Below are 20,599 nucleotides of genomic sequence, written 5' to 3'. Positions count from 1 at the left end.
CTCTTCTTTAAATAAATGAATAATATGATTTGTTCAAAAAATGCCATACCTGTGGTGTTGGCAATACTGAGCAGTGCAAAAGCCTTTAAGCCATAGCTTTGTACATTCTTTCAGATGGCTTATGCAGACACTGTTGGGGAAAAAAAAAGTGCTGCCCTTTCACTCTGGCCACCTTTTCCTCTGCTGTGATGCTGCTGCAGCCATGCATGTTTTTCCTTGGCACACCTATAGAGAATTGCAGTAGAAGGGCTAAAATGATGTGAATGGAAGCATCTAGGTGTGGAGGCACCCCATGCAACAGGGAAAGGGCTGTTGGAATGACCTGTGTTTAAAAATGCTCGGATTAGCAGCTAGTCATCATGACCCCAGCATGTTTGCATTCAGTTTCACGAGATACCTCTTGGAGGCAGAGCACAGTGGACAAATCCTGATGTGTCATGGAGGTGGCACAGGACAGAGATAGTCATCACCGTCAGCTACAAAAGGGTATGAAAGGCCTATCTGTAACCTGTAAAATCGTCACGTGGTTGCCAACCGAAGAAGAGCCCAGGACATGTGAGGAGAACTTGACAACTGGTGTCCCTTGCCCTCCATGTCAGGACCACAGATCCTGGACCTCCTAATGCTTGTTGTTGGGCCAGGTGTAATGGCCCACTGCTGGGCGGACAGCTTGAACATCCTTCTCCTGGTTGCCTGATTGCTGGACAGACTTCTTGGGCACCAAATGCTTTCTGGTGCTTGTGAGTATGAGATTGAGAGAAACCTGTTTTGTTTTCAGTTTTTATGTCAAATACAGTCAGCTTCCCCCTTCTATAAGGTCTGGCGTATTTTGCTATGTTGTTGGTACAAGGGTGTAATTGCATTTCCTACTCATCTGCCACCTTACAGATTCAAGAGACACTGGCTTTAGACCTAGGTTGCAAGAGCTTTTTCTTTTCTGGGGCAGGTGACAAAGATTTAAATTTCTATTTCAGCTTGTTAGATTTCTTAAAACTATCTTGGAATTAAGAATGCTGCTTTTGATAGAGAACGAGAGAAGAGAATTATAAACCAATGGACAGTCAAAATGTGCTTTAGGAAACAGATCTTGCTCGATAGAATATTTCAAATTACAGTTCTGATTGTTTTGTGGTGATTACTGGTGTAATTTTAATAGTTGTAAAGATACCTGACTTAATACGTCATACTGATTTGAGCAAAGCCCTGTGTGTTTACAGCTGTGATTTCAGATTTACCTGCTTTGGAAGACTTTAAGGGGCTGATCTTGAACACTGTATCTCTTGATGATGACCGTGTTTCCCAGGATGTCGATTGTTACACCACTGCGGAAGCCAACTTGCCTTCGCCTCTTGCCCCTCCATGGATTTGAATATGTTCTTTAAAGAGTGGAATTCTAAATAAGTATTGTTGGTGCCTTCCTTTAGCTTGGACACCTGCTGTCTGGAATGTGCTGGTGTCCCTCAGTCTGCTTTTGTGAGCCTTGTTTCTGTAGGATGAGTTGTCAGGCAAAAGATGGAAGTGTTTGAAATTCTGTGTGGTGCAGGATACTAGGCAAGGTGGGGGAAAGCCAATGATACGTTATGCAAATACTGACCCTGAGGGTGAGCAAACCTGGTGGGGAGCAAGGGAAAGGGAGACGGTCTGTCTTTCTTGAGGTTTTGTCATTCTGAGTAGAATGCTTGGTATTCTGAAAGTCTTTGCGTGATGTAATTTGTCATTTTTGTAGCATGAATTGGTTAGCAGTGTTCACTGACTCGTTTCCAGCTTCTGACTGGTGGTGATACTGTGATCACTGACACTCAGTTTGGCAGAGGGTTCTGCCTTCTTCTCCTTGCAGTTTTTCTACTGTCTGCCAGATTCTTGCCGAATTTTCCTGTTACAGCAGCCACATGAATAAGATGTTATCGCAACCTCTATTACTTGAAGAAGATGATATCATTTACTGCATGTCAAAAATCCTTTGAAACGAATTACTCTCCACTAAAATAAAAGTCCTTTTCAACACAGGGACAGGTACGTTATGTTACAGGTCCTTGTTTTTCAAAATGTAGATATCCAGGAATTGTGAAACTAGCTAATTAACTGCCAAAACCTGAAGTATATGAACATTTTTGGGTCTTTGCTGCTGCAGTCTGTTTTTCATTTTGGCTTTGGTAGATCAGGTGCAAATTTTCCATTTATTTTCTTGTGGACAAAACTGTTATTTTACCTTTCATTTGCCCTTCAAACTACTGAAAGGAGAAGAGAGAAACTTTTTCAGTCTTTCCCCCGGCATTCCTTTAAAATATTAAAAAAGCCTGTACATCAGCAATACATGCTGTGACAGCTTTTTTTTTTTTTTTTGAACCCAGACTAGACAACTTTACTTTATGTGACTTTTGCATCAGCATTGTGACATTTGATAGAGTTAGACCATACAGGTATCCAATGTTGATTTTTTGAGGCTCCAGGTAGTGAGAGGTCGGCCAATATCTAGGTGGATTGTTCCAATGGATTAAAGCTTATGGATGTTTTCCAGTAAGAGTTTTTCCTGCTTCAGCTTCTAGCTGTTGTTTCTTCTTGTCTCTGTCTATTGAGACTCCTGCTCTTGCAAATACTCTATCTATATTGGTACTGGTTAAGAGTGATTAAATATTCTTTACTAGCCAGTTTGCTGACCTGGCAAAAATCATCTGTTCTTTTCCTTGGGATTGAGGGTGGGGACATTCTCTGTCAGGCGACTGGGCTGTATCTGCTTGCTGAGACACATGGGCCTCCAGAATCCAAGGGAAGCAGCTGGAGTCTGTTGCTGCAGTCAGAGAAAGAGATTTACCTTTTGTAGGTGTGCCCTGATATTGCCACTTTTTTCTCCATGCAGTTTTAAATTTATTGTCTGTGCCTAGATAGTTGTGCTTGTTCTTGCTTCCTGCTAGTTTATTACTCTGGTCACCTGGCTGTCTCCCTTTGGTTTCCCCTCTCTAGTCTCCTTTTTCCAGTACATCAGATTTAAGCTTGTTTTTGTTTTCAACACATGTTATTTAGCTTTGTCATAAGTAATAATTTTTTCACTTGCTGATCACTGCTCTCACTTGGCCAAGGACAGTAGCTTTGATCAATTCCTGTTCCGTATCTTCCTCAAATAAGGTTCCTCCTGAAGATGATTTCTTTTACCCCCAACTGGTGTAAAGCTTTTGCTTTTTCCTCTATTTAATGCCTTCTGCAGCAGTGTCTACCATCCTTCACTGGATTTTAGAATGACGAGGTAGGGTGTGTTGTTTTGGTGTTTTTTTTTGTTGTTGTTTTGTTTTTTTTTTTCTTTTTGGAGTATGCTTTCTTTGTCCAGTGCTCACCTTTGTTTTTTGTTGTGTTGCACGTTTTATGGCATGTTGTGGGACACTCTGGGGCAAGGGATGGCTTGAACAATAATGTGCTGAAGCACAATGAATGGCTTGTGCATAATTGTTATTACAATTATGTAATGTAATTACATAATTTCTGTGTACCACAGTAAATAATAATTTCCTTGTCTGGCTGCTCTGGAGGACCACTTTATATGTCTAGTGGATGGGAGAGGTTCTGGAGAGGATTCTTTTCCTGGTGGTGGTTGACCTTGGCTAGCTGCCAGGTGCCCAGCAAGCCACTCTCGCATTTCCCCTCCTCAACTGGACAGGGGGAGAGACAATAAGACAAAAAGACTTGTGGGTCGAGATAAGGACAGGGAGAGATCACTCAGCAATTATCGTCACGGGCAAAACAGACTTGGGAAAATTAATTTAATTTATTCCCAATCAAATCAGAGTAGGATAATGAGAAACAAGAACATCCCCTCATCCTTCCGTTCTTCCCTGGGCTCAACTTCACTCCCGACTACTCTATCTCCTCCCCCTGAGCGGCGCAGGGGGATAGGGAATGGGGGTTTGTGTCAGTTCATTATGCGTTGTCTCTGCCGCTCCTTCCTCCTCACGCTCCTTCTGCTCTAGCGTGGCGACCCTCCCACGGGAGACAGTTCTTCACGAACTCCTCCAACGTCCTTCCCATGGGCTGCAGTTCTTTGCAAACGGCTCCAGCATGGGTTCTTTCCACGGGGTGCAGTCCTTCAGGAACAGCCTGCTCCAGCGTGGGTCCCCTGCAGAGCCACAGGTCCTGCCAGAAAACCTGCTCCAGCGTGGGCTTCTGTCCATGCGGCCACAGGTCCTGCCAGGAGCCTGCTCCAGCATGAACTCTCCACGGGGTCACAGCTTTTCTCTGGCACATCCACCTGCTCCAGCGTGGTGTCCTCCATGGGCTGCAGGTGGATATCTGCTCCACCATGGACCTCCATGGGCTGCAGGGGGACAGCCTGCCTCACCATGGTCTTCGCTGCAGCCTGCAGGAAAATCTCTGCTCCAGTGCCTGGAGTACCTCCTTGCCCTCCTTCTTCACTGACCTTGGTGTCTGTAGAGTTACTTCTCTCCCATATTCTCACTCCTCTCTCCCAGCCACTGTTGTGCAGCAGTTTTTTCCCCTTCTTAAGTATGTTATCACAGAGGTGCTACCACCATTGCTGATGGGCTCGGCTTTGGCCAGCAGCGGGTCTGTCTTGGAGCTGGCTCTGTCTGACATGGGGGAAGCTTCTGTCATCTTCTCACAGAAGCCATCCCTGTAGACCCCCTGCTGCCATACAAACCCAGTATGCCTGTGTAGACGTAAGTGTGTCATCTGAGGACACTTAGGTTCTTCCTGGCTGGAGAGGAGATTAAGGCTTGTAGTAGCCCCACCTGTACTGATTAAGAGAATCTCTCTCAAAGCTAAATAAATTGTTTGCCTTGATACGTGGTGTGCTTATGCAGCGTTGCCCTGCTTGAATACACAGGGGTTGTTTTGCCTTGGTATAGAGTGCTAAAGACAGGATGGAGAAGCAAGGTTGGATTCTGTTTGTTGCCTGTTGTGCGTCTGGAGCAGTGCAGGAACCTGCCATTCCTCCTGTGAACTGCTGCAGTGTACTTCAAGCGAACTTGCCATTTCAAGCTCTGCATCCTGTGTGCTGGCTGTCAGTTTCCAGGAGCAGAATGAGGATTTTTCAGGTTTTTTTAAAAAAAAAAGCTGATGTAGAGCAACAGCCTCAAAGATCTAAAAAGGTCTAATGTTATTTAAGAAATGTTCTTACAAGTTAACAGCTGATCCTCATTGATTACTGTAGGAGGTAGAAATTGGTGAACATAAGTACTTCCGAAGGTTTTGCTAGATATCTGTAGACAGCTCTGGTTACATGAATACAGTTAAAAGTCTGATTTAGGGTGACTAAAACCAATCTGTTTGTTAATTATCGTTAATACTACTTTTGTCTGAGTGTGTCGTGGTTTAACCCCAGCCAGCAAAAATAAACGCCACGCAGCCGCTCGATCACCCCCCCCCCGGTGGGATGGGGGAGAGAATTGGGAGGGCACAAGTAGGAAAGCTCCCGGGTTGAGATAAAAACAGTTTAATAATTGAAATAAAACTAAGTAGAACAGTAATAATAACAGTGAGAACAACAACAATAACAGAATACACAAAGCAGGCAATGCACAACACAACCGCTCACCGACCGCTGACCGCGTGTCACGAACGGGGGGCGAGCCCCCCCACACACCTGGTTTTTATACTGAGCATGATGTCACATGGTATAGAATACCCCGTTGGCCAGCTGGGCCCACCACCCTGGCTGTGCTCCCCCCTCCCGGTGCAAGCATCACCCAGCAACAGCCAAAGCATCAATGGGCCATCAACGCTCCTTTCACACCGAACCCAAAACACAGCACACCCCCCAGGCTACTGGGAAGAAAGTTAACCCTGTCCCAGCTGGAACCAGGACAGAGTGTTAAAGCAAAATGTATTTATTAAGTCCTTTGTACTTTGTGTGTGTGAGATACAACTAGTGAAAGCAAATCTAAAGCCCATTTTTATGCATTTTAATAGTTCTGTGATTCCCAAATATATTTTTGCACATTAGATAAACTCACAAATGTGACATTCATAAACTTCTGTCGAAAAGTTTCATCAATTAAACGTATGCTATGTGCAATAATTTAGGTAAGTATTAATAGATACAGCATATTTAATTGAGCAATCAATTACCTAGTTTAATAAAAGGCTGTGTTTATTTGCATCTCTCTTACTGGCCTTTGTTATCAGAGGCAGGGCATGGGGCGGGAGCTTCTGGTCTGACACCATGGACAGGCAGAGGGGTTGCTGGTGTCACCTATGCCTCCCCTGGTGATGGGATTAAATATGGTTGAGGTAGCTGGAAGGCAGTGTCAGCAAATGTGCTCACCAGATTGCTGGACTGGAGAGTCATAAAGCGCAGGCAGGTGCTATCGAAGAATACAGAGAGAACAGCAGTAAGCATAGAGTGGTTGCCTAGGGGAAATGCAGATGATCCTACAGCAATCGGGGAGGCTTGAGTTTTCTAAAGGTATTTGTCCCTGCCCCTTTCTGCCATTTGGTTGATACACTTTCACCTCTATTTTGTAACTTCTGTTGTGCATTTGGGAATGTGGTGTGACTGGGGGAAAAAATAAAATCCTAAGGAGACATCCCTGCCCCGAAATTCTCCATGGGCGGAAAATGTTAAGTTGTAGTAAGTGCTTGGGTATGCTACCTGACTGCCTTGCTGGTTTTGGCTGCCCGTCTGGTGTATTTCAGTGCGAGAGAAGAGCGGGGAGCCAACAGCGAAGCCTGTTTGTTAAATGGTGGTAGCCGTACTGTTTGGATGAAGTTAAACTTTGGTATTCTTTACCAGCTAGTGTGGAGATGTGAGCAATAAATTCTTGCAGGAACCTTTTCTTTGAAGAGCAGTAAGCAAAAAGATTTCTTATTCTGATAAATGAAGTGGGAGAATGCAGTGCTGTAGGTTCAGCGTAGAGCTTGGAATTACAGGGGTTTATTTTAAGACATGGTGAACTGTAATAGTTTGAGGGAGGGACTTCCCAGTCTTTCTGTAGATGATTGTGTTTGAAGAACTGTGTTAGTTCCCTGTGAGGTAACAGTATCCCCAGTGATCTCAGCCTTGATGTTCTGGGATTAGCTAATTTAACCATCACTGGAAGGCCTGCTCTCTTGTAGCAGGCTTGTGTAGAATCCCAGCCTGATGTGCAGCATTAGGTGAAAGGATCCTGGTGTTTGTGTATCACAATTCCATGCCCTTCCTAGTGACTTGCCTCTACTTAAAATCAAGGTGGTTATTTCCTTGGGGAATATGTTGGCTGTCCCTTAGCTGACTGAGTGCTGGGCATGTTTGGAGGAGGAGCCTCCCCCTGAGGTCAACAGGATGTCACTTTGAAAGTGGGATGAGATGTAAGGCTATCGCCATTTAGAATTCTTTTTTCTGAGCTGTGTTTTTTTAGCATGAAATACTGTTAATCACTCTTTCTTGAACTATACACATTCAGGATTTATAAATAAGTTCATAGTCTTGGAGACCATGAATGCTTTATCTTCAACAGGCTGAAGGACTCAGTGTGACCTCTTGCCTCTTTGTTTTCATAGCAGAGGGCCCCTATACTGTTTATGTTGACGCATAGGTGTTTGTTGCACTCAGTATTGGACTTTTAAGAACCTTCTACAAGAGTGCCAGTATTCATTGTGCCGTGAATACCTTCCAAGAGTACAAATGACTTTGGGGTTTTTGAGAAAGATCTTTGAAGCTTTGTCAGCAGTTTCGCTAAGCACTACATGTAGCTTTTGCACAGCTTCCAAGTTCCAACCACAGTTAATGGTTGAGCAGCGCTTCAGTCGCTCTTCTAACAGTATCCAGGTACCTCTCTAGATCCCTCTGTAGGCTGAACAGTGCTGCTTGGAGTTGCCTATATTTTAAATATTAGAGGGTGAACACTCAGAAGGGGAAGCAACTGGAAATAACTCGTAAGTTCTTCATGGCATTTTCTGTACATCCATTCAAATTGAACCTTTTCTTTTCGCTTCCATTTAATTTTGGGTATTGTGAGATTTGAAAAAACTAAGAGTGTAACATGCACTTTTTGTCTGTGTATGGGTATAGCAACAGGCAATGGGTGAATACCCATAGGATTACTTTGAAAGCGCAAAAAGATCACCTTGTTTCAAGAATTTGTACCCACAGTGTGAGCGTGCACGTGGAGATCACATCTGGAAGATGTGTTTGAAGAACTTGATTTTGGGCAAATAGCCTGCCTATTTCATGGTTACGAGAAGGAGATGTGGAAGACAGTCTAACTGTCTTAGTAGAGCACAGGTTTAGGTAGGCTTATTTTGCTAATTAAAATATATTGGTGTAGTATACAGACAGTGTTACAAAGACTGGAGGATAATATATGTGCCTGGAAAGAGAATCAAGCTCTATGTCCCTCCAGTCCACCTCTAGACCTCCTTCAGGAGGAAATAAAGCATACTTAGCCTTCTTGAAGAAGGAGACAACACCCTTCTGAAATGTAGTCAGTAGGGGGCTACTAGAAGCCAGCAAGGAGTGCCGTGACACTGACATGCTTACAAAGAGAGCACTCCTGTGATTCTGACCCATGATCAAGAACTCTGTGGCCAGTGCTCCCAAACTAGAGGCTCAGAAGTTTGCATTGAGGTTCTCTTTGCAGCTTTCCTGCTAATGAAATTGGTGAGGTGTGCAATAAGCAGAATGTGATGTGGTCCTGTGGACAGTTGAGCTTCAACCAACACTTAGCATTGGTGCCAGACTCTGATACGAGTGGTACTGGTTGTCCTTTAGCATGACGTGTTAGTGTTACATACTTTATCTTCTTAGAGTTCTTAATGGCTAGAAGTATTGAAGCATTGCTCTTGAGGCCAACGCTGTGGAGACCCAGACGGTGTGTTGGGCTGCAGTCTGGGCTCAGAGTTGAAAAATGTCACTGGCTAGGTCTGTGTACAAAAGGAAAAGCCATTGTCTTGAAATTCTAGGCCAGCTGAAGGTTAGAAAAAGTTATTTCTGGCCTCTGCAAATAATTAATTTTACCTTGAAATTACTACTACTTAGTGAGGATCGAGAAGTGAGCTTTCCTCATTGGTTGATAAAGATCACTTTTTTTGACTGTTAATGCCTTCTGTGTTTTCTATGCCATGTCCTGTTTTCTTTTTGTGCTGGAACATACTGCATGGTAGTCCTGTCATGAAATGAGCAGTGTTCCTTACAGGTTTTGTCCAGTTTTTTTATTGTCTGCTCTACTATTTTTGTTTATTAAATTCAGTCGTCTTGCAACAATTTCTGGAGAGATGGGTTTCTAGTTCTTCTTCCTCAGGCTTATCTATAATCAGTCTGAGAGGAAAGGAATGAGTTTTTCTTTCTTTTCCACATTTTTTTCCATTGTCTCAGGGTTAGCCAGACTTCTGACATTTTCACAAGTGTAAGAGCAAAATGTGTGCCGTGTGATCAATGTTACGTTTCTGCCATGTCTAAACTCCAGTTCTGGTTAAAATTGGCCTATGATACTGTTGAAAAATATGACACCTGTGTGTAACTTGTCACAATCCTTGATAATGCTGTACTGGGGGAGGGCAAACAAGGTCGTAGTTGAGATGACCGATGTTAATTTTTTCCAGCCCTTGCTCATGGAGCAATGTTTCCTTTAAAAGTTTGAAGACAGCATTACTTGAGAGACTGGCTGCCTGACAGTACCTGATGTTAAGTTTTTACTGACACGTCTTCCCAAGGAAGGCCTGGCTGTAAATTGCAGCTGATGGTAGTAGCTGCACGTAGATATTCAAGGATCTTTTTCTAGGAGGGGGATCTGCATTTTGTAGCAGTAGGACTGACGGATTGGGAAGGTGCAATTACTACTTTAATTTGAGCTAACTTCAGTAAAATTGGAGAGTCCAACATTACTTATGCAGTCATGTGATGAAATTTGATTGAAGAATTAATTCTGGGTTAAAAATTATCTTTTCTGTGCTGGTGAGAGGGAGGGAGTGTAGTGGAAACCGCTGAAGTAGCAAAAAAGAGTTCAAGGTTTCTGTGGAAAGCTTATTGATGGCATATTGTTCTAATGTCTAAAGGGAGCAGAGGTTGCTGCCCATCAGCCAGGTTCCCCCCCTCCCCCGTGAGGCTTGAGAAATACTTTCCTCTTGTTCATCTGGAAATTCTGCATTTATTTCTGCCTTTTAAGGATGACAGGTGTTAATTTTAATATTAGTATGTGATCTTTTACTGCGTAATGCTTTCTGAAACATCGCTTTGTCCTCTGGGCTAGCGAATGGTTAAGCAATGCCACACCAAGGGGGAGCGTTATTGTATGTAAATTGCCCTAGTTTTGTAGTTATATTAACACCCACTTAGGAACCTGTTGAAACAGGTATGAGTACATTGAGACAGCTTATGCTCTAATTATGGGCTATTTATCTTACTTTATGGAGATGCTTAAGCAGAACTCACTGCCTCTATGTCCTTCGGTAAGGCATTAAATGATTCGGTGGCATGTCCCTTCTACTTTCAGTTTAGGTCTTCCTAGGTGGAACAAAGTGGGTGGGTTTTTTTGTTGCCCCAATAAGGTTTTTGGGAGGGTATTATGAACCCTGTTGCCAGCATTTCGACTCTTCCAGGGTTTGAGTAGCTCTGTGTCCTCTCAGGAGGCTTTGGCTGTAATGCTCTATGGCATGCAGGTGACGTTACAGAAAGCTCTTGCCCCACTCAGAAGGGATGGGGAAAAGGGTTGCTTGTGGGGGTGGGGAAGAGTTGGACTAGATCTCAAGAGGGTCCCTTCCAGCCTCAGAGATTCTGCGAAAGTTGGGTTGAAGCAGCATAGGAAATGCAGCCATGTGGGATAGGGGAAGAGCATGATCTGAATGATAGTGTTTGATGTGCTTTACAGTATCTTTTGGACAATGATCCAGAATTTTTAAACTCATGTCATGTTTTCTCTATTTTCTCTATTACTCATTCAGTTGCTATTTGCATTTTTCTAGAACTTAAAGTTCAAGAAGAACTAAGTTTTTTGAGAGGGAAGCAGCAAAACCCAGGAAAATAGTTTGCAGAAGAATGAGTTTCTTTTTGTAGCTCATGTATGGAAGTTGGCCAGGTGTTCCCAGAAACCTTTTCCTCCTGGTAAACCCTACTCCTTGTTGCTTTTCCGGGCTCCCCGTCCTGCTGTGGGTTGCAAGCCTCCCTTTTCCTGGGCTCAGGCTGCACTCCACAGTGTAATGGTGTCTCATTTGGGATTTAAAGTGCTCTCCCAGTTTAACTGTTTATGATCCGCAATTCTTCATTTACAGTAAAGGCTTCTTTGAGAACATTTCGTTCAAGAAGCTGTGGCAACCAGCTTGATTTTTTTAATCCCTTTAGGAGAGTGTTTGCCTTCCTATTTATAAAATTAACCTAAGGAAATACGACAGTCTAAGGCACAAAACACTGTGTTTATGTCACATTAGAAAGGGAAGTGTGGTACTAAGCCTTTACTATAGGAGACTGTTGGGAAGCTTGCAGGAAAGCTAATGCATTCCAGGCTAAACTAGGCTTAAATTAGCAACTTCCTATATATACTTCAAAATTGTTACTTACCATTTAAGTGCATTTATACCTGAAGTACTAAATGTAAGGTCCATGAGACTTTCTCAGGCTATTAATACTGTTTTCACTCGAATTAGAGGGACTGAGCGTCCTTTGCCTTGTGGAAGCTTCTCTAATATGGGGTATTTTGATTTATATCTTATTTGGAACTCTTCTGTCATGTAGCCCCCATCTATGACTTGTAGGTGTCCTGAGTTGATGCCTTCTGCACTCCCATCCCTTTACTGCATAAAATCTGTAAGCTGTTCGCATTGAATACTGAACTCCTGTCAAAACTTGTTGAACTGGTTTGCTTTCTGTAACTTGTACTTTGACTCAGTTCCTTACTCCCTTAACATGTCCTTCGGGTTGTATTTGTTTTCTGTACCTTACAGGCTTTGCATAAACAGTCTTCCTATTATTTTCCTGAGTTAGATGGCAAGGAGCTCAAAGACAAGGTGTGAGAGAACACGTATGCGCATCATCTGATGTTCGGTGGCTAACTGGCGACTTTTCCATATGTGAATAGAGGGTCTTAAGGAGGGCCACAAAGCTGATCAAACTGCTGGAGAACCTGCTCTATGAAGAAACACTGAGGGAGTTACTTCTTTTCACCTTGGAGAAGATAAGGCTCAGGGGGGACCTCATCACAGTTTTCCAGTACCCAAAGGGTGACTACAAAGAGGACAGAGGCTCTCTCTTCACAAGGAGCCACATGGAGAGGACGAGGGGCAATGGGTGCAAGTCTCACTGGGAGATGTTTCATCTTGATACAAGAAAAAAATTTTTCGTAGTGAGAACAATCAACCACTGTAACAAGCTCCCCAGGGATGTGATAGAGTCCCCATCACTGGAGGTTTTCAAGACATGACTGGTCAGGGTGCTAGATAATCTCATCTAGGCTCCCTTTCCCATGGGAGGTTGGACCAGATGATCTTTTGAGGTCCCTTCCAACTTGGGCTGTTCTGTGATTCTGTGAATAAACCAGGCAGTAGAGACTAATTACCATTTCCAGTTAGTCAGGTGCTATCAAAGGGCACATAAATCAGTCCTCTGACTTCTCGCAGCTTTTTAGGAAAGCAAGTAGAACCCACAAAAAGTGTGTGAGACTTGAGCTTGGAAATGTCATTTTTATATACCTTTCCAAATAGTGTTTGAGTGCCTCTCTGGAGTATGAAAGGATACTTCTTGATTTCTGCAGAGTACCCACTCTTTTGAGGGAGGGTGGGTGAGTGGGCAGTGTTTCTCCCCCTGCACCCCCCAACGTTGCAGTGTCCCATTTCAAGTAACACTTTCTTCAGTAGCGCAAGGGCCCAGTCATTTTTGTGTAAAGTTTGTCTCAGCCATTCCAAGCAGCTACTCGTTTGGTGATTGAAAGTTTCTGCACACAGAGCCTTTGTAATCTGGACATTCAGAGCATAGGCTACAGTTGTCATGTTGTACATTTTATGAAGAGTTTTGCGAGATGTTAGTTAGGAAATTTATTATAGTTTTGGGTGTTGGGAGAGACTAGAAGTGAGAGAGATGGCTGGAGAATGAGAAGCCAGCAGAAGCTGGAAGAACCCGGTGTGTTGTCCGTTTCCTGCAGAAAACCACTCCCTGTTGTGGGAGGGCTGTCAGCAGGAACATAAAACTGTTTCTTGCTGTTGATTTTTGTGAGCGCTAATTCCTGAGAAATATCTAGTTTCCCTTTTCTCTTCCCCCTCCTTCCAGGCTCTCCTGAAATCGCCGCCGCTGTGTCTGTGGGAGACATCTGGTTGCAGACCTGTTTCTGTGATTAGTTACTGTGGCAACCTCATTGAAAAGCTTCGTGGCACCTTTTTCTTGCTTGTGTTAGCTTTTCAAAGGTGTCACCTCTGCTGCTTGGAGCTGTAGAGAAGCCAAGTGTGAGGAAAAGGCTTTCCTGGGCAAAGGGGATGGGTCTTAAAATTGAGTAGTTGTTTGCATTCAGGTGGAAGAATCAGTAGAACTGAGGTTTGGGGACTGTGATAGTGGCTGATTGTGGGTACCTTATGATGAGCACCTATGGAATGTTAGTGAGTTTTTTCTTTTGGAATAACTTTGCATTTTTCTGTGTTATCCAGAGAGGAATGCAGAGACTGAAAACAATCTGAATAACCAAAGAAACAGTGGTGAAATCAAGCCATTTGTAAAATCTCTATTGAATCATGAGTATTCTTTCAACAATGAGGCTGTAAGCATAACTGTCTGCTGCAGAATCCACAAATAGGAAAACAGCATCAGGAATTAGATCTTTAAAAAAAACTCAAGCAGAAGTGCAAGAGGGATGAATTAAAAATTTGAGGACTTGATGCTGTATCTGCTCTTCAGTCAGTTTTTTAGATGCTCTTGAGTGTAGGCATCGGAATTGCTACAGCTGATTTTAGCTTGTGTTAATAGAAAAGGCCATCCGAGGATTAGTGGCAGCTGAGCTAAATAGATGTGTTTGAATTGTACCTTGAAGCAACTATAGAATTAGAGCAAAGAACAAAGCACTAGTGTTACACCTTTTTTGTTGTTTTAAGAACACTGGCTTGTTTATCTTAAAAGGCAGATGGCCACTTTATGTACTAAGAGACCGCATTGTATACTAACATTTCAAGTGGGGAGGGATGGAAGTCATAGATTCAGACATGAGAACTTGACTGGCATTCCCCTTGAGTTTGAGTAGTGAAGATGTACATTCATCTGAAATGTATGTTTTAGCAAGCATTCTGTTTATAGTAACAGGTATGAAAATGGAGGAGCTGTGGTAGAGTAACAGACTAGCTCTGTGGTAGATTAAAAAAAGTAAACCTTAGAGACAGTTGAAACTGAATACAAGCAAGACAATGGAGAAGATTGTCTAAGACTGCATATCTGCACTAGTCAAAGTTATCTTTCCTTTGATGGTTAAAATATTGCAGCCTGTGAGATTTTTCATTTTCACTAACAACTACCTGTCTTCTATAATTAGAAATGCAGTTTACTGCCCTCTCAGGAGAGATGAAAAACTGGCCATGGTGAATTTGAATGCATCTCATCTCTGTTGTGTACTGCTACAGTGTTCTGTATTTGAGATCAAGAGTAAACTGTGTGAAAATATCCCCAAAATGCAAATTAAATTTTATGTTTATAATCCGTCTTTTCTAAATTACTGTAAAGAAATAATCACTTATTATTTTCTCATTAAGGTCAGAAAGGTCACTTATTCTGTCATCTTCTCAGTTATTGCAGGTTAAATAATTTTTAGCTCTCTCCGTTGAGCCTTGCATGCTGGGCTGAAAATTGGTGGTTCAGAAGCTGATTCATGTGCAGTTCATATGCTCCTGCCTTAGATTTGGTGCTGTTTGTCAGAAAAGGTGGAGCAGGCTGATGTCAGTGTCTAGTTTCAGTCATCTAATTCCAGTCTGCTACCAAAGGACTGTCAGAGCACCAAGCTGCTTCTCAGACTTTATTTGAACAAACTGAATGCACTACATTGTTCAGGCTTCTCACTGTGACGTATTATCTTAGCTAATCAAAAACTTCTTTCCTATCTTATTCCTGCTCTCCAGTTTGGAAGAATGCAGACCACAGTGACAAGGTTAGTCTCATCAGTGTCGTATACAAAAGAACAGTAGTGCCTGACTTTACTGTTCCCATTTGTATATACCCCACAATAACATTAGGTCTTACAGCTTTAAACTTTGAATTCATTATGTCTGCTGTACTCATTACAATTTTTCAGTGTCACAGTTGTCTTTTAGGATACAATCCCCAGTCTGTAGATAAACTAGATCGGTGACCTGATATTTAACCATGTCTAAAGCCTAGGTTATTTGAACAGTCCTGTTCTTACTCAATCTGTGACCATCTGTGTACTAATTATAGGTTACAGCTATGCTAACATTGGTGTTATCCTCTAATTCTCTAATTTTGTCAGCCTCAATTTTCGTGTTTGCTTCCTGGAAAATTGAAAGAGGGGGCATAGCATGCATCTATGCCAAAATGCAGTAGAAACAGCACCATTCAATGAATCCCCATGAAAACACTGCTTGGAGATGTCTGTTAGTTCTTAGTATATATGAGCTATTTTTTGTATGTGTGTACAGTACTTGATTTTAATCAGAATATTATGAGGCATGAAGCCTCACACCTTGCAGTTTTAGTTGGTCAACAGAGCCACATAGTTTTTCCAGGTGTGTTTGTACAGGACTGATTTCTGTGAAATTGTGTTAATTTACTACAGTTATTCATTTAATCTGTTATCACTTGCATCCAGTATGGTGTGTTTTTGTTATTTTGCCTGGATTAATACGGAGCTAAATAGTTTACAGTTATGTATGCATCTGAAACAGTATTTAGAATATTAAAATTCTGTTCATTGGGTTCAAGCAGGATCCTCTACTTGTGTGTCTTTAAGATCAGTCCCAGTAATAATCCCTGTGAGCCAAATTATTAACCTGGCTTATGTTACACTGTCAGCTCTGTTTTATAACATGGGCTACTGCTATTCTGGGCCATTATTGTCTTGAAAGCCACTTTTCTGTGATCCTTATTGATCCAAGGCTCATCCGTACTTTAAGAGCTTAGGAGTTTAGCTGCAAGTGAGGCATGATCTAAGGACAGCGCTTTAGGAAGCGGCCATGGCTGTGCAGCTCCCTTTTTCAGGGAACAGTGCAGCCGGGGAGCGTCTGGTCTTTGGAATAAACTGCGTAGCTGAGCTTGCAGTATGCAGCCTCTGTCAAGAAATATCATGGTGCACCTCTGTTTTGGGAACAGTGGCTTTTCAAATCACTTGCTGTTGTAACATTTGTTTTTGTCAGGAGGAACCATGACACCGTTAAATGAGATGGAAGGAAACAAGATAAGGGAAAATCAGTTGTTATGAGGAGAGGAATGCCTGTTCCAGCTTTTTTCCCCCTGTTTTTGAAATGTATAGTAGGATGGGAGAAAAGGTATAGGTCAGGAGCGTAGACTTGATGACAACGTTGTAGGGCCTCTCTATGAGATCAGCTAAAAGAGCTTGAAGAGGTGGTACAAAGTCATGAAATCACTAGCGGATACTTAATGAGAGTATAGTAAAGAAATGCTTGTGAGATAAGCCTGTAGACAAGAGGAAGATTTAAGTTAGTTAAAAGGACAGGTCGGCCACTATGTCTAGACCAGTACCAGCTAAATTGTGGGCTGAAGGAGAAACATGATTGTGAGATGGTATCTTAATTACTTGTGAAACTCTGGGCTACTGGACTCCTTAATATTTTGTCTGAAGTGTTACTGACTAGCATTTTGATGACACAGATTGTGGTAGTGCTGTACCCACTTTCAACCCCTAATGCTAAGTAAATAGTATGCTAGAGTATGACAGTAGTAGCAGCATGAAACTTGTTTAGCATGGGGTTGTGTTCACAAATTGGAAATACACTCATGTGACCAACTTTGTTCTTCTTGCACTTCCAGGTGGATGGAGGCCTGTCTGAATGAGGAGCTGCCTCCCACAACAGAGCTGGAAGAAGGATTGAGAAATGGAGTCTACCTGGCCAAACTTGGAAACTTCTTCTCCCCTAAAGTGGTTTCTGTGAAGAAAATCTATGATAGGGAACAGACTAGATACAAGGTGAGAGCTGTTGGCCATAGATGCTGCTTTAGGTAGACATCTAAAACAGGAAAATGTGCACAATGTCAGCAAATAAGCAGAAAGTTAGTTTCTATTAGTATTACCTGAGAAACTCCATCTTCATTCTAGAACATTGGTTAAGTGAGGGTGGGTGGACACTTCGCTTTATATCTGAGCTTGCACTCATGTGGAAGAACTTGTCATAAACAGTCAACATAATCGTACATAGAAGACTTCTGACTTCTTTTCTGTACGAGTGTTGTTTTCACTGTCCATTGTAATGAACCTGCCTGCTGTGATACTGTTTCTCACTGCCCTCCCCCTTGTTCCTGCCCATTTTTATTTCAGGCCACGGGTCTCCACTTCCGGCACACAGACAATGTAATCCAGTGGCTGAATGCCATGGCTGAGATTGGCCTCCCCAAGGTAATTTCTGTGTTGTGCATGCAGATAAATAAATAAACTCAGAAGAGCTTTACATTCCACAGAAGCATTTGCTGTTGTACAAAAATCAGCAGACTTCATCTAGTTAATTCTTCATTTTCTAGATTTGTGTCCCTATAGAAAATAATCTCCTAAAACTTGCTGAAAGATTTCATTCTGCTATGTGTGTGAGAATTATTATGAGCAAAATAATTCTTCCTTCTGTACCATATCCTTAATATCACTAATCTTGCATGATATGCATTACATTGTTCTTGCCATGCATTCTTTTGAGCAATATCTGAGCTACAGTTTGATTGTGGAAGTTTTTTTAGAAATCTATGCTAAAAGAGGCAGTGCAACAGAAAATACTATGTTCTCAATTTCTTCAGATTTCCCTACGAAATTTTCACATCGAGTTGAAATGTTCCTGGTGTAGCTTAATCAAATATAAATTATTGGCTTCAGTAGGGGAATGGCCAGATAAACTCCTCTGAGCTAATAAACGCTGCTGCCTGAAAATACATGGAACTGTGGTAGTGTTGTGCTGATAGTCAAGTTGCATACGTGGATAGTAAGTAAATTTTTTTTAACCTGATTTTTTTTTTTTTGTAAGCCATGTTATGCTTAGTCTCACCAAAACCAGCATTGCGTAGTTTAATCTGATGTATCTTTTGTTTGCATACATGCTTGCAAATTGAACACTTTATTTTTGGCAAAGTTTTTCAAATAACTTGTTGAGATTTACTAGTTGAGCCTTGCTGGGATGTATGATGATCTTACAGGGACAAAGTTGGGATTAGGAAATTGTGAAATGTGGTGTTAAGGTTGTTAGGTGAAAATAAACGAGGAGGGAGCTAGACAGAAAGAAGTTGTGCACCAGGTATGAGGCAAGATTTTCAGATGTAAGTGAGGTTTTGGGGGAAATAAATGCGTGAGGAGATGTTAAAGAAACTCGGCTGGGGTCCAGTACATTGACAAAGAGATATCGGTGCTTTAAGTATTTTCCCATGCAGAAGAGGCAGGGAACTGATATTGTGGAATTGTGAGGGTCCTTCATTGCTCTTGCCTTTACAGAAAGAGCAGTGCTATTTTGTGCTTATAGGCAACAGCAAGGAACCTTCCAATAACTAGAAAGTAACGTACCTTGTCAGCACTTACGAATGAATTGACACGTCCAGTATTAGCACCTTGTATTAAACTTTGAAGAGCTTTGTGTTTGAGACTGTCTGAAAGCTTTTGGGTGCAGCTAACTGAAAATGTAGTATGCAGAGCACCTCAGTGCTGGTCTGGGTTTCCCTCTGTCACTGTCTCTTCTCTTGCTTCTCAACCCCATTTAGTCCAAACAAAATCCTCTTTTCTCTCTTCTGTTGTAAGTATTTTTTTCATCTCTTGACATTCACTGAAGTCCTCGCTGATACCTGACGACCCAGTATCTTGGTGGGCACACAAAAGAAAGGGTATACTCATCCATGTGTGTAGAACATGGGCAGGAAAAGCCCTGGTTTGGGTGGTAGAAACAAAAGGAAGCATTGGCGCTTCAAGTAGGAGAAGTGTTGGGCCAGGGCAGAGAAGCTTGAAGAGTTCTGTTCTGTGGACTGTTTCATCAGTGTACTGCAGAAGAATTGGGCTTATCGTAGTTATGCGATTTGACTGTATAGAGTGAGTATCATTCAGATGCTAACTTTGTTTTATCTTTAGATATTCTACCCAGAAACTACAGATATCTATGATCGCAAGAACATGCCACGCTGTATCTATTGTATTCATGCGCTCAGGTAAGGCACACTATGCAGAAACCTAGTTGCTTCTGAAATCTTTCTGCAAAGCTGAAAGGTGAGCAGGGAGAGAGCTGAACTAAAGGCTGGATGAGGAGGAATTTTTGTAGCAGAACAATTTTGCCAGGTGAGAGCGAAGATCTGTGAAGCCAATATTTTGCTGTGGGCAGTGGCCAAATCAGATGTTGAAGGAAAAAGAACCAATCAAGTATGTTGTGATTACTACCTTCCCATCCCAGTTCTTGCCCTCCCTCTCTACTGTCTGAGGCAGAGCTAAACATTTTGGTGCTTAAAGGACAGCCTAAAGCCCTAAAAGGTGTTTGTGAGAAAGGAAAATAATAGTTTATCTAGGGATCAGTCAGATCACAGAATGAAAGCTGTGTGGTCACAGCATTGTACTGCAGTATGTGTATCTTGACGACCACGTAAGTGATCAAGCCAGAACTGTTGTTGAAAGGTCTCTTAAATTTTAAAATCCCACATAGACCGAGTACAATAATCCCAGTTCTTGAGAAAACTGGAAGGATTCACTTGTTGATGCTTTGCTCTTCAATTTGACAGGATGGCATATTGCATGTGGGTTTTTGTTTGGTTTTGGTTTGTTTTGTTTGTTTTCCCTGGCTAGCTGGTTTGAATGCAAGTGTGGCTTTTGGAACATGTTGAGATGTTTGAGATTACTTAAAAAGGATTCCTTTTGTAGAATTTACTAGGTGATTGAATGCTGGATTGTATACATCTGGGTCTTCATCCATTGCTTGCTCAGTTTCAGTTCTCAAGAATGGCTTGTTCTGCTCTCTGATCTGTTGCCAGTGTGAAATCCATAGAGATGGATTGCATTTATCTGAATGTTAGCTGATATTTCAGATTGCTGTAGATGAAATTATTATTTATAGAAGCGAGCTTGATTCCAACATTAGATCTAAAATAAGTTATCTCTGTAGAATAAGTAATTTGGAGTTTATAGAGCAGTAAGGAGTAGACCTGTGGTGGGGTACACTGCCACTATCAAGACCAATGCTCCTTTTTGTTTACGTTATGGCAAAGTTCTCCCTCACTGGCAGCTTTGTGATAACTACTGTAGCTACTTTATGCCAGGAGCTGGCTGTCATATATTCTTGTTACACGGGCCGTTCCCCCCCACTTCCCCACAGTAGTCTGATTTGTGGACAATTACCAAGCTTCCTAAGAAAATTAAGTTTGCTGTTGCTGTATGCTTTTTAGATCATATATTAGGAGAAGAAAATTAATTCAGGGAGCAAAATGAATAGATGCAAACAGTCCCAGTCGTTAAGGCTGTAGAAGTTATAATCTTTCATCTAATAATACCTTTTCCATACTACTAAATTTTTTTCAATT

General features: G+C 42.1%; 1 protein-coding gene across 1 annotated transcript in view; it reads left to right on the top strand.

Annotated features, from left to right (window-relative positions):
* IQGAP1 (IQ motif containing GTPase activating protein 1) overlaps nucleotides 1–20,599 on the top strand; it is a 75,950-nt gene that overhangs the window by 10,704 nt on the left and 44,647 nt on the right. The window contains exons 3-5 of the mRNA XM_075159579.1: nucleotides 16,886–17,042; nucleotides 17,391–17,468; nucleotides 19,167–19,243. Coding sequence (XP_075015680.1) covers nucleotides 16,886–17,042; nucleotides 17,391–17,468; nucleotides 19,167–19,243 — 312 coding nt within the window. The remainder of the gene's footprint in view (nucleotides 1–16,885; nucleotides 17,043–17,390; nucleotides 17,469–19,166; nucleotides 19,244–20,599) is intronic.

This window comes from Calonectris borealis, chromosome 11 (genome assembly GCF_964195595.1).
Source record: "Calonectris borealis chromosome 11, bCalBor7.hap1.2, whole genome shotgun sequence".
Taxonomy (NCBI): Eukaryota; Metazoa; Chordata; class Aves; order Procellariiformes; family Procellariidae; genus Calonectris; species Calonectris borealis.
This window is presented reverse-complemented; position numbering and strand designations above follow the sequence as displayed.